The 16,278-nt window shown below is 38.9% G+C and overlaps 1 protein-coding gene across 1 annotated transcript in view; it reads right to left on the bottom strand.

Moving 5' to 3' along the window:
• The window catches only part of TNNI3K (TNNI3 interacting kinase), a gene marked incomplete at its 3' end in the record, with an annotated part of 277,657 nt that overhangs the window by 175,628 nt on the left and 85,751 nt on the right, over window positions 1-16,278 (bottom strand). The window contains exons 8-11 of the mRNA XM_082614605.1: window positions 13,572-13,716; window positions 13,382-13,486; window positions 9,933-10,027; window positions 9,211-9,360 (exon numbers count right to left, since the gene is read on the bottom strand). Coding sequence (XP_082470731.1) covers window positions 9,211-9,360; window positions 9,933-10,027; window positions 13,382-13,486; window positions 13,572-13,716 — 495 coding nt within the window. The remainder of the gene's footprint in view (window positions 1-9,210; window positions 9,361-9,932; window positions 10,028-13,381; window positions 13,487-13,571; window positions 13,717-16,278) is intronic.

Raw genomic sequence — 16,278 nt, 5'->3', positions numbered from 1 at the left:
AGTTGCTCAAGAAAATCCTTGGTACGCCATATCAATTAATTTGGTAACTCCCTCTCTGAAGGAGAAAGCAAAGCCAAAGAAAACAAGGACAGTGCACTGCTGACAATATTTTAACAAGGCCATTTCAATCTTCCCTGAACACATGAAAACAATACAACGTTTCTCTAGCAAGAGAAAATAGCAACAAATTTATTTTGTTGGTTTAACTTGCTCTGCCCTAGAACATATGCAAAACATCCATCTGTCTCCTGAGTAGTAACATTCAATTTGTTAAAATTCATAGTAATAATGAAATGCAACACTGATGCCTGGCACATTAGTTGAACAAATAAGGGTGACAAGTATGGCATATATTGCAGAGACCAGTGGGTAAGTCCTCTAAGCTACAGGACTTTTGTTGTTGTCGTTTGGTAGGAAATCTTAGGAGCTTACACAATGATTCACTGTTTTATAAAGTGTGGAATTCCACAAAAAATAAAAGTAAAGCCAGTTTTCAACCATTACTCTCAATCAAGTAAAAACAAACAAAGCCAAACCCTGTGAAGAGATAAGCTGCAGCAGCTACTTCTGAGCTGTCTTCCGGAAGACTAATGATTTGTAAACAGTCTTTCTCTGAAACTCAAATTTATTGAGAGACACTGTCTGAGAATCATTGGAATAAATGCAACATAACTAGAACTTAGTAAGGTCTCTCGAGGCTTCAGAATATGTAAGATTTTCCAACTGATATGCAAATATATAATTACCTGAACTTTCTTTTACACAAAGTAGAAGGCAGTTATACCTAACAGAAATGTATATAGTTATTCATCAAAAGACACGTACGTGACATGTACATGTATAACAACAGTGCTCCTAATAGTCCCCAATTGAAAGTTATCCAAATGCCCTGAAAAAGCAGAATGAATGAATTGTGATATAATTAAAAACATAATACCATACAAGAATGAACAGTCTAGAGCTACCTGCAACAATATGGATGAATCTCACAAACTGTTGGTCAAAAGAGGCCAGACATAAAGATGTATATAGCATAGCATTTCACTTATATTAAGTACAGAAAGAGGTAAAGCTAGTCTATGCCTCGAAAAGGCAGTGGTACCCTCTTTGGGGAGTGAGTGGAAGACAATGTAAGTAGGGCTTCTGGGTGCTGACCATGTTCAGTTTCTTCATCTGGACGCTGAGTGAGTTCAGTTTGTGAAAATTCATTGAGCTATAATGTGCAAGTACACGTGTGCACATGCAAGTGTGTGTTTATACAGTACTCAAGTAAAAAGTAAGAAACATAACAGGCCTATATTTTAACTCATTCCTTGCTATTCCATGTCTGTTCACTTGTCTCTAGTAAAGTAACTCCTATATCATTTCCTCACTAGCAGTCTTCAGACCTATATGTTTTTCTTCCCCCTTGTCTATATGCTTAAAATAGCTCTCTGTTTCTATCCATCAAACTTCATCTCTCTGTTCATTAATGGACTTCCATGTCCTATTTCATGCAGAAAACCTTTTAGATCATCTTGGTAGCCTAAGAAATCTTCCAGTTTAGTAATAGCTTTTTTTTTTTAAATTTTTTGCTTTATAACAAATTTAATCAGTTATACATATACATATGTTCCCATATCCCCTCCCTTTTGCGTCTCCCTCCCACCCTCACTATCCCACCCCTCCAGGCGGTCACAAAGCACCGAGCTGATCTCCCTGTGCTATGCGGCTGCTTCCCACTAGCTATCTACCTTACGTTTGGTAGTGTATATATGTCCATGCCGCTCTTTCACTTTGTCACAGCTTACCCTTCCCCCTCCCCATATCCTCAAGTCCATTCTCTAGTAGGTCTGTGTCTTTATTCCTGTCTTACCCCTATGTTCTTCATGACATTTTTTTTTTCTTAAATTCCATATATATGTGTTAGCATACAGTATTTGTCTTTCTCTTTCTGACTTACTTCACTCTGTATGACAGACTCTAGGTCTATCCACCTCATTACAAATAGCTCAATTTCATTTCTTTTTATGGCTGAGTAATATTCCATTGTATATAGGTGCCACATCTTCTTTACCCATTCATCCGATGATGGACACTTAGGTTGTTTCCATCTCCGGGCTATTGTAAATAGGGCTGCTATGAACATTTTGGTACATGTCTCTTTTTGAATTATGGTTTTCTCAGGGTATATGCCTAGTAGTGGGATTGCTGGGTCATATGGTAGTTCTATTTGTAGTTTTTTAAGGAACCTCCATACCGTTCTCCATAGCGGCTGTACCAATTCACATTCTCACCAGCAGTGCAAGAGTGTTCCCTTTTCTCCACACCCTCTCCAGCATTTATTGTTCTAGATTTTTTGATGATGGCCATTCTGACTGGTGTGAGATGATATCTCATTGTAGTTTTGATTTGCATTTCTCTAATGAGTAAAGATGTTGAGCATCCTTTCATGTGTTTGTTGGCAGTCTGTATATCTTCTGTGGAGAAATGTCTATTTAGGTCTTCTGCCCATTTTTGGATTGGGTTGTTTGTTTTTTTGCTATTGAGCTGCATGAGCTGCTTATAAATTTTGGAGATTAATCCTTTGTCAGTTGCTTCATTTGCAAATATTTTCTCCCATTCTGAGGGTTGTCTTTTGGTCTTGTTTATGGTTTCCTTTGCTGTGCAAAAGCTTTGAAGTTTCATTAGGTCCCATGTGTTTATTTTTGTCTTTATTTCCATTTCTCTAGGAGGTGGGTCCAAAAGGATCTTGCTGTGATTTATGTCATAGAGTGTTCTGCCTATGTTTTCCTCTAAGAGTTTGATAGTGTCTGGCCTTACATTTAGGTCTTTAATCCATTTTGAGCTTATTTTTGTGTATGGTGTTAGGGAGTGATCTAATCTCATACTTTTACATGTCCCTATCCAGTTTTCCCAGCACCACTTATTGAAGAGACTGTCCTTTCTCCACTGTACATTCCTGCCTCCTTTATCAAAGATAAGGTGACCATATGTCCGTGGGTTTATCTCTGGGCTTTCTATCCTGTTCCATTGATCTATCTTTCTGTTTTTGTGCCAGTACCATACTGTCTTGATTACTGTAGCTTTGTAGTATAGTCTGAAGCCAGGGAGCCTGATTCCTCCAGCTCCATTTTTCGTTCTCAAGATTGCTTTGGCTATTCGGGGTCTTTGGTGTTTCCATACAAATTGTGAAATTTTTTGTTCTAGTTCTGTGAAAAATGCCAGTGGTAGTTTGATAGGGATTGCATTGAATCTGTAGATTGCTTTGGGTAGTAGAGTCATTTTCACAATGTTGATTCTTCCAATCCAAGAACATGGTACATCTCTCCATCTATTTGTATCATCTTTAATTTCTTTCATCAGTGTCTTATAATTTTCTGCATACAGGTCTTTTGTCTCCTTAGGTAGGTTTATTCCTAGATATTTTATTCTTTTTGTTGCAATGGTAAATGGGAGTGTTTCCTTGATTTCGCTTTCAGATTTTTCATCATTAGTATATAGGAATGCCAGAGATTTCTGTGCATTAATTTTGTATCCTGCTACTTTACCAAATTCATTGATTAGCTCTAGTAGTTTTCTGGTAGCATCTTTAGGATTCTCTATGTATAGTATCATGTCATCTGCAAACAGTGACAGCTTTACTTCTTCTTTTCCGATTTGGATTCCTTTTATTTCCTTTTCTTCTCTGATTGCTGTGGCTAAAACTTCCAAAACTAGGTTGAATAAGAGTGGTGAGAGTGGGCAACCTTGTCTTGTTCCTGATCTTAGTGGAAATGGTTTCAGTTTTTCACCATTGAGGACGATGCTGGCTGTGGGTTTGTCATATATGGCCTTTATTATGTTGAGGAAAGTTCCCTCTATGCCTACTTTCTGCAGGGTTTTTATCATAAATGGGTGTTGAATTTTGTCGAAAGCTTTCTCTGCATCTATTGAGATGATCATATGGTTTTTCTCTTTCAATTTGTTAATATGGTGTATCACGTAGATTGATTTGCGTATATTGAAGAATCCTTGCATTCCTGGAATAAACCCCACTTGATCATGGTGTATGATCCTTCTAATGTGCTGTTGGATTCTGTTTGCTAGTATTTTGTTGAGGATTTTTGCATCTATGTTCATCAGTGATATTGGCCTGTAGTTTTCTTTCTTTGTGACATCCTTGTCTGGTTTTGGTATCAAGGTGATGGTGGCCTCGTAGAATGAGTTTGGGAGTGTTCCTCCCTCTGATATATTTTGGAAGAGTTTCAGAAGGATAGGTGTTAGCTCTTCTCTAAATGCTTGATAGAATTCGCCTGTGAAGCCATCTGGTCCTGGGCTTTTGTTTGTTGGAAGATTTTTTATCACAGTTTCAATTTCAGTGCTTGTGATTGGTCTGTTCATATTTTCTATTTCTTCCTGGTTCAGTCTCGGCAGGTTGTGCATTTCTAAGAATTTGTCCATTTCTTCCAGGTTGTCCATTTTATTGGCATAGAGTTGCTTGTAGTAATCTCTCATGATCTTTTGTATTTTTGCAGTGTCAGTTGTTACTTCTCCTTTTTCATTTCTCATTCTATTGATTTGAGTCTTCTCCCTTTTTTTCTTGATGAGTCTGGCTAATGGTTTATCAATTTTGTTTATCTTCTCAAAGAACCAGCTTTTAGTTTTATTGATCTTTGCTATTGTTTCCTTCATTTCTTTTTCATTTATTTCTGCTCTGATTTTTATGATTTCTTTCCTTCTGCTAACTTTGGGATGTTTTTGTTCTTCTTTCTCTAATTGCTTTAAGTGCAAGGTTAGGTTGTTTATTTGAGATGTTTCCTGTTTCTTAAGGTGGGATTGTATTGCTATAAACTTCCCTCTTAGAACTGCTTTTGCTGTGTCCCATAGGTTTTGGGTTGTCGTGTCTCCATTGTCATTTGTTTCTAGGTGTTTTTTAATTTCCTCTTTGATTTCTTCAGTGATCACTTCGTTATTAAGTAGTGTATTGTTTAGCCTCCATGTGTTTGTATTTTTTACAGCTCTTTTCCTGTAATTGATATCTAGTCTCATAGCATTGTGGTCGGAAAAGATACTTGATACAATTTCAATTTTCTTAAATTTACCAAGGCTTGATTTGTGACCCAAGATATGATCTATCTTGGAGAATGTTCCATGAGCACTTGAGAAAAATGTGTATTCTGTTGTTTTTGGATGGAATGTCCTATAAATATCAATTAAGTCCATCTTGTTTAATGTATCATTTAAAGCTTGTGTTTCCTTATTTATTTTCATTTTGGATGATCTGTCCATTGGTGAAAGTGGGGTGTTAAAGTCCCCTACTATGATTGTGTTACTGTCAATTTCTCCTTTTATGGCTGTTAGTATTTGCCTTATGTATTGAGGTGCTCCTATGTTGGGTGCATAAATATTTACAATTGTTATATCTTCTTCTTGGATCGATCCCTTGATCATTAGGTAGTGTCCTTCTTTGTCTCTTCTAGTAGTCTTTATTTTAAAGTCTATTTTGTCTTATATGAGAATTGCTACTCCAGCTTTCTTTTGATTTCCATTTGCATGGAATATCTTTTTCCATCCCCTTACTTTCAGTCTGTATGTGTCTCTAGGTCTGAAGTGGGTCTCTTGTAGACAGCATATATATGGGTCTTGTTTTTGTATCCATTCAGCCACTCTGTGTCTTTTGGTGGGAGCATTTAGTCCATTTACATTTAAGGTAATTATCGATATGTATGTTCCTATTCCCATTTTCTTAATTGTTTTGGGTTCGTTATCGTAGGTCTTTTACTTCTGTTGTGTTTCTTGCCTAGAGAAGTTCCTTTAGCATTTGTTGTAAAGCTGGTTTGGTGGTGCTGAACTCTCTCAGCTTTTGCTTGTCTGTAAACGTTTTAAGTTCTCCATCAAATCTGAATGAGATGCTTGCTGGGTAGAGTAATCTTGGTTGAAGGTTTTTCTCCTTCATCACTTTAATTATGTCCTGCCACTCCCTTCTGGCTTGTAGAGTTTCTGCTGAGAGATCAGCTGTTATCCTGATGGGGATTCCCTTGTGTGTTATTTGTTGTTTTTGCCTTGCTGCTTTTAATAGGATTTCTTTGTGTTTAATTTTTGACAGTTTGATTAATATGTGTCTTGGCGTATTTCTCCTTGGATTTATTCTGTATGGGACTCTCTGTGCCTCCTGGACTTGATTAACTATTTCCTTTCCCATATTAGGGAAGTTTTCAACTATAATCTCTTCAAATATTTTCTCAGTCCCTTTCTTTTTCTCTTCTTCTTCTGGAACCCCTATAATTCGAATGTTGGTGCGTTTAATGTTGTCCCAGAGGTCTCTGAGACTGTCCTCTGTTCTTTTCATTCTTTTTTCTTTCTTTTGCTCTGCATCAGTTATTTCCACTATTTTTTCTTCCACCTCACTTATCCGTTCTTCTGCCTCAGTTATTCTGCTATTGATCCCATCTAGAGTATTTTTTATTTCATTTATTGTGTTTTTAATCGATGCTTGATTCATCTTTAGTTCTTCTAGGTCCTTGTTAACTGTTTCTTGCCTTTTGTCTATTCTATTTCCAGGATTTTGGATCTGGGAAATAGAATCTTGGATCATCTTTACCATCATTATTCTGAATTCTTTTTCAGGTAGACTGCCTATTACCTCTTCATTTGTTAGGTCTGGTGGGTTTTTATCTTGCTCCTTCTCCTGCTGTGTGTTTTTCTGTCTTCTCATTTTGCTTATGTTACTGTGTTTGGGGTCTCCTTTTTGCAGGCTGCTGGTTCGTAGTTCCCGTTGTTTTTGGTGTCTGTCCCCAGTGGCTAAGGTTGGTTTAGTGGGTTGTGTAGGCTTCCTGGTGGAGGGCACTAGTGCCTTTGTTCTGGTGGATGAGGCTGGATCTTGTCTTTCTGGTGGGCAGGTCCACGTCTGGTGGTGTGTTTTGGGGTGTCTGCGGACTTTTTATGATTTTAGGCCACCTCTCTGCTAATGGGTGGCGTTGTGTTCCTGTCTTGCTAGTTGTTTGGCATAGGGTGTCCAGCACTGTAGCTTGCTGGTCGTTGAGTTAAGCTGGGTGCTGGTGTTGAGATGGAGATCTCTGGAAGATTTTTGCCATTTGATATTATGTGGAGCTGGGAGGTCTCTTGTGGACCAGTGTCCTGAAGTTGGCTCTCCCACCTCAGAGGCACAGCACTGACTCCGGGCTCCTCAATTTGGGATGATGTGTTGTCTATTCATGTATTCCACATACATCAAGTTGATTGTGGAGCTTTAATCCGCTGCTTCTGAGGCTGCTTGGAGAGGTTTCCCTTTCTCTTCTTTGTTCTCACAGCTCCTGGGTCTCAGCTTTGGATTTGGCCCCGCCTCTGCGTGTAGGTCGCCGGAGGGCGTCTGTTCTTCGCTCAGACAGGACAGGGTTAAAGGAGCAGCCTCTTCGGGGACTCTTGCTCACTCAGGCCGGGCGGGAGGGAGGGGCACGGAGTGCGGGGCGAGCCTGCAGCGGCAGAGGTCGGCGTGACGTTGCACCAGCCCAAGGCGCGCCGTGCGTTCTCCCAGGGAAGCCGCCCCTGGATCCCGGGACCCCGGCAGTGGCGGGCTGCACAGGCTCCTGGAAGGGCGGTGTGGGCAGCGACCTGCGCTCGCACACAGCCTTCTTGGCGGCAGCAGCAGCAGCCCCAGCGTCCCACGCCCGTCACTGGACTCCGCGCTTTCAGTAGCGACTCGCGCCCGTCTGTGGAGCCCCTTTAAGCAGCGCTCTTAATCCCCTCTCCTCGCGCACCAGGAAACCAAGAGGGAAGAAAAAGTCTCTTGCCTCTTCGGCAGCTCCAGAGTTTTCCCGGACTCCCTGCCGGCTAGCTGTGGCACATTAGCCCCCTTCACGCTGAGTTCTCGCCGCCAGCCCCAGTCCTCTCTCTGCGCTCTGACCGAAGCCCGAGCCTCAGCTTCCAGCGCTGCGCGCCCCGGCGGGCGAGCAGACAAGCCTCTCGGGCTGGTGAGTGCCGCTCGGCACCGATCCTCTGTGTGGGGATCTCTCCGCTTTGCCCTACCCAGGTATGTGGGGAGTTTCTTGCCTTTTGGGAGGTCTGGGGTCTTATGCCAGCGTTCAGTAGGTGTTCTGTAGGAGTTGTTCCACGTGTAGCTGTATTTCTGGTGTATCCGTGGGGAGGAAGGTGATCTCCGCGTCTTACTCTTCCGCCATCTTACCCGGAAGTAGTAATTGCTCTTTTTAAGTACGGTTTTCTAAGATTCTAACATTTAAAAAGGTAAGAATACTTCTTTACATACTTTAAACATCCTAATAAGACAATGCAGGCATCAAAGTCTGATATATTTTACAGTATTTAGTTGTAACTCTGATTTCAGTACTGTTCCATGTCACCTGAAAATTTACACTCTGTTGGAGTTTATGCGTTTATGTAAAGCTCTCTTAAGAGGTATAGTATATTTTAATAACAATGACAAAGATGCTATTTTACCTTCTAATTGTGTCTAGTTTCCTCTCCTTTAAACTAAAAAATTCACTATTAATAATCTTTATTTCTGGACTACTACTGTTACCACAGTTATTATTACTGAAATGCCAATTATTAGGTATTTATTCTGTGCCAGCCACATTTATAAGCAATTTGCACATATTATCTAATTTAATCTTTACAATCTTATGAAGTTGTTATTGTCCTCATTTTTCAGATGAAAAAGTAAAGCTCAGCAAGAATAAATAACTTGCCCAGATCAAGCAACATGGTTTGATTTAAAACCAGGTGTTCTGCCCAAACTTTCACCTCTTTGAGCTCAAATAAGTTTATACTTAAGCATTAAACATTGGTTGCCTTACTTTTTCTACTGCAGGCATTGTTAGCAGGGTTAGATGTGACAAATACTCCTTTTCTTTCTTTGCATTAATTTCATTTTTAAGAATTTGAATCCACATCAAAATTCTCCTGTATAAGAGATAAAGACTAGTTCTGCATCTACTCTAAGAAAGTAGCTATCATTACCTATCACAATTTTGTTTCTCCAGTATCTAGAAATGTGATATCTCCTTCTCCCTTCAAACTGCCAATACCAAGAATGCCTTCAGCTCATCTGCAGCCCAGGAGTTGCTTTCCCTATTGTACTCTTTGATCCAAGTCTCCAACGATTCAAATACAATCTCCAGAAGAAATGGGAGTATACAAGTCATGCAAGCAAAAGAATTATTGATGCACTGGCATAATCTGTGCACAGAGTTCAATGGTATCACTATAGAGATTCAATGGTGAAAAATATACCTTTTTCATAAGCCCACATTAAACATGTCTGCTCATCTTTTTCACCACTAGACCTGCTTGGATCACAAGCTACCAGATTCATATCAGCTCCGTTATCCAGTAAGAACTGAACCAGGTGAATGTGACCATGGTAGCAAGCAGAGTGCAATCCTATAATAGAATAAGAATGAAAGTGTGAAAGGAGAAAAGGGGAAAACTGAAACCCAATTTTCAAAAGACAGTCATTACCACATAATAGAATTGTTGCCAGAGATATACAGCAAGGGTTGATTTCTTTGACAAAGAATTAATTCTGTCTTTGGGCAAACAAGACATAGTTTAGGAAAAGAAGTACCTAGTTGATCTATATAGACTACCTTTTGCTTAGCACAATTTCTAGTATTTCTATATCCACTGTAATTACCAGAATAAATGTTAGCAACTTTGTACAAATCAAAGAACAAATACCCCAAACAAGGGCAAGGCAGTGTGATCAGTCTGTTCCTGGTGCAGATCATAATGGGTGCATTGACTGTAGATACTTTAGCACAATAATGAAACTGACCAAAGTCAGTCTGCTTTTCATTATCACCATGCACCATCAATTTAAATGATGTCATTGATAAAATATTCCCCCTCATTGGGGTAGACCACTCCCACACATCCCCCCCACCCCGAGCCCACCACTTCTCTTGAGCATTCACATGCATCAGAAACTGGTGATGTTCTCACCACAGTCTTACCTGTGTGCCCATCCCTTCCTTGGTGGTTGATGCTTATGACATTCTGATCAAGAAGAAATTTAACCAGGTCAATGCTCTTGCCATAGGTACAAGCACTGCAAAAATATAACACAGGGAAAATAGAAGGCTGAATGTATGCACTCCAAATTAATATGTTGAAGCCCTAACTCCCATAACCTTATAATGTGACTATAATTTAAAGAGGTATAATTTACAGAGGTAATTAAGTGGAAATGGAATAATTAGGATGGGCCCTCACCAAATACGACCAGTGTCCTTATAAGAAAGGAAGATTAGTATACAGATGACATGAATAAAGGGACAACCATGTAAAGACACAAAAAGAAGGTGGCCATCTGCAATACAAAGAGAAAGGCCTCAGAAGAAACCGAACCTGACACCTTGATCTTGGACTTCCAGACTCTAGAATTGTGAGAAAATAAATTTCTGGTGTTCAAGCCACCCAGTCTGTGGTATTTAGTTATGGTAGCCCTAGAAAATTAAAACAGTCCTGATTCACCCAGGATATTCTAGATGCTGATGTTTACATAAGTGCCAAAAAGACAGATGAAAGAAGGAGGGAAAGAGAGAGGAGAAGGAGGTGATAAGAGAAAAAAAGCACATAAAGCAATAAAATCCTAAGATTCTCAAATATGGGCCTTCAAGAAAGGAGCTGTATAAAATTTCTAGCATTTTCTTATTAAATATTAAATACTTCCTATGATATTAATTCTTTTCTAGGCATTCTGCAGGGCAACTGAATGGAATGGGGGAACACAGGAAGGTTCTGAGAGATTTAAGTGACAAGTTAGACTTGTGATTGCACCTGAAGTGGGAAGAGGGGCAGTCTTGTGAGATCTGATGCTAATTCCAGGTAGGCAGTGCCAAACTGAAATGAATTTTAGGACACCCACTCGGTGTCTGTAGAGAATTGGAGAATTGTTTCGTGTAGAAAAATCTCACACAAAACCGGTATCATGTGTTTCAGAAGTGAGGTATTGAGTGTTGAGGTAGAGTACAGAAAAACAGTGTTTTTTTCCTTCCAGATTTGTTCTAGAAGTGGTAATTCACTGGGTCTTACTCCTTCCTCTCCCTGGGATGACTTTGCCTAAATCCTTTTTCTCTCATGAGATATTATTATTTTCTTTAAATAAATGCTATTATTTATCTAGTTGAACTATTGCTTCCTCTATGAAGTCTTCTCATGAACCAAAGGCTGAGTTCATTGCTATCTCCTCTGCTTCCTTATAATTTCAGTTTTATGGCACTTACCATATTGTGTTATGGTAATGGATACACACACCTTTGTGTGTTTTGATACCTTACAATAAAGTTCCCTTAAGGAGGGAAGGGACTGTGTTATGTTAATGTTCCTACCAGCAACAACACAAGGCAGGTCCTTAACAAGCCTTTCTTGAATAATTAAGTGAATAAAAAACAACCATCTCAGTGTAATAGATCTTATCACCATTAGTTACTTGTATTATAAATAGGACCATTAACACTATACTTTTATTGCTCCATTATCTGAATTACCTCACTGTTTCTGTTCAAAGCAACTATTTATAGGAAATGATGAATTCTGAACATATATATATATATGTGTGTGTGTGTGTGTGTATGTACATGTGTATACAAATGTGTATACATACAGACATATGAAAACAATAACAGGAATGTACTAAGTGCTGACTATGTGTAAAGCACTGTGATTGGTACATAGAAAAATTCATAACTGTAGTCAGTTCCTTATGTAAAAGGAGAATTTCTTTTATAAATATGTACTTAAAATGAATAGAATGAAAATATTAATATGTTATTCCTAGCAGCCACAGGTTTGCACAAAATAAAACAATTGGATACATACTTTTAACTCACTTCACTAATCTTGTCATATAGACAATCTTCTGAAGGTGACAATAACCCTCTGATTATAGTCGGTTTCAATTTATGTGCACAAAGTAGCAAAATGATTTGAAAACTAGCCTGTGGTGTCAGCCTCTACAAGAATGACCTAATGGGTAGAGGACACTAGTAACCCATACATATCAGTTCTGCCACCTGTCCCCTTCAGGGACAAATTCCACTGGTACACTTTGAAGGCATGATCTGAAGAGTTCTTGCATCTGTTCTGTTACAGAGTGTGTAGAAAACAGACAAAATATTTTGGTACTAGAACATGAAGATATATAAAAACACAGGATTTGGAATTAGTCAGGCATTTAATACATGTATTTCTAGCCATAAGAATCTTTGGCAAGTTACTTAGTTTTCTTGAGCTTCAATTTTCTCATTGGTAAAAAAGGGATAGTAAGTCCAACTTCATAAAATGGTTATGAGGATTAAATGAGATAATGGATGCAAATCATCCAGCACATATTCACTGTTCCATAAATGGTAGTTTTCTTCACCTCCCTTTTGGCTGACCTCTTTGGGTGATAAGAAAAATCTGGAAATCCAAGTGAAATTTGACAAGTTGATGCCTGATGCAGAAGTGTAAGCTTAATTTTAGTTCAGTATTAAAAAAAAAGTGTCTCATTTCTATTATTCACTAGTACAGGACAAACACTACGTAAATAACATACTAGTCTCAAATACATGTTTTAGAGGTTGCTAACTAGCCAAGAGATCTGTAATATGTAGGTAAATAATCTTATATTCAAGGTTTACTCAATTCAAATGACTATGTTTTTATTTTTATAAGCAAAACAGTAACCTGTTAAAAAAATGAGGGTTTTAAATTTTATAAAACACCTGCCTTCCTTTTGGACATTTTAGGGAGTTATGCGCTTGAGTTCTTAGCAAATTTTCCCTCCCTCTCTCTCTTTCTTTTTTTCTTTGTCACAACTTTTCCAAACCCAGCTGCTCCTTCAGGGTGCTTTTCCAGAGCATGTTGCAAAGGACTGTAATCGATTCCTAGCAAGGAGCTAATGCCTTCTTAGGTACCTCAGTGGCCACCCTGACTAAGCTCTTACAGGCTGACAGATGGACGTCTTAGATAGGTAGATACATTTGCACATAAGGTTTAAGTGGTAAGGAAAAAAATGTCACATTTGATGCTGATGAATTCTGGTAATGATATTCTTGTCAGAGGAGGATTATGGGCACTGCTCCTTTTGGCAGCTTTCTGCAGAGTGAAGTGGAATAGGAGCAATATGCTTACAGATGTTGATATGCTTGTTGCCTTGGCAACATCAGTCCCTGTCTTTGTGGCTGCTGCCAGGAAGGCAGCATCTGGCTCTGGCCCCATCTGTTGTACTGACTGCAGCATATGCGTCTACCTTTTCTTCTGTGCATCTAGCTTGGGCTCCTTGTCCTCTGCCCACCCTCTGGTCTTGCTCTCTGATTGCAACATCTGCCACTATTCATTCTTGCTTCATGTACATGACTTCCAGTGTTGTAGGGTGTTAGCTAAGCTTAGAGGCTATTGCACTTAAATATTCTTTTACCTGTGAAAAGCTGTTTCACTGAAGATGTTTTCTTTAGTCAGACTTTCTATTCCTGATATTTGGATGATTTCCTTGGCAACTTCAAATTTGCCATTGTAGCATGCCCTAGAGTTAAGAAAATATTTTGAGAATAGTAAGAAGGTAAACATAGTATACCTGGAGTACCTATGGAAGTATACATAATACTCACAGGTGCAAAGGGGTGTCTCCATAGATATTAACAACATGTGGCTGAACTTCTAAATTGCTCTGGAGCAGGTACTTCACTATATCATGGTGTCCAAAGCGAGAACAGAAGTGGAGTGGAACATGATCTTCATTGTCCTGAGCATTCACTGTCATCAAAAGAAAGGGAAAGATATGTTATCTGGAATCCTCTATTTCTCAACCTGCTCATGTGTAGTATCAGGTACTTTTCTAAGTGCCTGAGAGACTCCTGGAAATTGCCAGTTAATAACAATAATAAAGGAAATTAAGTGCCACCAATTTAAAAAGTTATAATTTTATCCTATAGCCTATTTCCACATTAAGCAGGCTTTCTTCTAGCTCCCATAAATCTATGGAATGCATCTAATCAAATCTACCTTGCATACCATATGACCCATCAATCCCACTACTGGGCATATACCCTGAGAAAACCATAATTCAAGAAGAATCATGTACCACAATGTTCATTGCAGCTCTATTTACAATAGCCAGGACATGGAAGCAACCTAAGTGTCCATCGACCGATGAATGGATAAAGAAGACATGGCACATATATACAATGGAATATTACTCAGCTGTAAAAAAAAAACAAAATTGAGTTATTTGTAGTGAGGTGGATGGACCTAGAATCTGTCATACAGAGTGAAGTAAGTCAGAAAGAGAAAAACAAATACTGTATGCTAACACATATATCTGAAGAAACTAGGGGCAGGACAGGAATAAAGACGCAGATGTAGAGAATGGACTTGAGGACATGGGGAGGGGAAAGGGTAAGCTGGGAAGAAGTGAGAGAGTGTCATGGACATATATACACTACCAAATGTAAAATAGATAGCTAGTGGGAAGTAGCCACATAGCACAGGGAGATCAACTCGGTGCTTTGTGACCACTTAGAAGGGTGGGATAGGGAGGGTAGGAGGGAGACGCAAGAGGGAGGAGATATGGGGATATATGTATATGTATAGCTGATTCACTTTATTATAAAGCAGAAACTAACACACCAGTGTAAAGCAATTATACTCCAATAAAGATGTTAAAAAAAATCTACCTTGCACAATGGAAGAGTTCAGGAAACTAATAAGTATCTAAAAGGTACTCATAGCCTTATTTCCACAAGCATCTCCTTTCAAATTGATTCCCCTTTCACCCCCATGGAAGATGTTAAAAATTTCAGACTCTGGACAGAGCATCATTTCCCAAAATTTTGGCTCAATATGTTAGCGTGGGGCCTAGTACTCTGTATGTTAGCAATACTGTGTAGGAGGTTCTGATGTCCCCTTAACTGAGAAATGTCATGCTGCGGTATACAAAGCATAGTATAATGAAAAGGCGGCAAGTTTTAGAGTGAGGAAGACCTCATTATTTGTATTACCTAAGATAGTTATTTAACATTAACTGTTAAATTGATTACTCAGTAGTGGGCATTTGACCTTCTCTTTGTCCAATCCAGCCTTATAACCTCTTCCGACATTTGGGAAATTCCCTATACTGAAAGTACTGACTAGAGGCCAAGATAACCTTTTATCATAGAAGCGAAAATATGCTTTCCAAGCCTCCTTTGCAGTTAGGGGCACAGAATTAGTAGAGGGTGACCATATGTCCTGGTTTAGCCTTGTTATCCTAGTATAATTTTTAATAGTGACCCTTTCACTCTCAACCACGTCCTGGTTGGACACTCATCTACAGGCTCTTTCAATCAACATGTTATTTCAGACTCTGACATCAGAGCTGATGACACACAAAAGGAGAGTCTGTTCTATCTTGGCAAAGTAGCAGTGGTAGAATAGCTCCATCTAATTTCCAGTGGTACTGTTGCCCAGCCACAGACTGGGTGCCCCACATTGTTGGTGCCAGAAACACAAGTGTTGGTGTGTGTGCCTAGCTGGGGTGGCAGTGTGCCTTCAAAGGATTAGTTTTGGGGTGTGATTCTGGACACCATTTCTCACTGTGAGAATTCCAAACCTGGCTTTCTACTCTGTCCTGGGGAAGATTCTGTGTGCTAATTGATATCCTTTAATATTTCCCTTCATGCTTAAACTAGCAAGCTTTAGTTTCCAACACTTGCATATAAGAACACCTGACTGAAACATAGTCATTCCTCAACAAGTATTAAATAATCAGTATGCACCAAGCACTGTGCTAGGTGTTGGAAATATTGATTTCTTATAAGTAACAGTGGATATAATAACACTATTGGTGCAGCAGGGATGCTGAAATGATTAAAGGAGATCATTTCTAGAAAGTGTCTAGCATGATACTTATCACAAATTAGATACTTAATAAAAATCTTCACTCTCCCTTTTTACTAATTTCCCTCTTAGAATTTTGTTAAGTGCTAAGGCAAATAAGCTATAAATGCACAGAATCTATACCCTCAAATAATTTACAATCTAGTTGAATAGTCAATAATTACAGGCCTGAAGTAATAACAAATCAACACCAAGCTGCTAAATTCTAGATCTGCTTTAGCACAATTTTTCAAACCAAAAATAACCAGATCGACTGTTCTACAACCATTTGTTTTATTATTTTACTACTTTGTCCATCTGTACAGGGTGCTTTATTCAAAATAGAAAATAATAGCCCTTAACAAATCCCATTCATTCTCATTCTTATGTATATCTATAAAAGAAATTATCCATAAAGCCAAAATAATTGATAGAATTACTTTTTTAATGATGAAGGATTGG

This window comes from Mesoplodon mirus (assembly GCF_964341445.2).
Source record: "Mesoplodon mirus genome assembly, chromosome: 3".
In the NCBI taxonomy this organism is placed as follows: domain Eukaryota; kingdom Metazoa; phylum Chordata; class Mammalia; order Artiodactyla; family Ziphiidae; genus Mesoplodon; species Mesoplodon mirus.
Note: the sequence above shows the minus strand (reverse complement) of the source record. Positions and strands in the feature narration are given on the sequence as shown.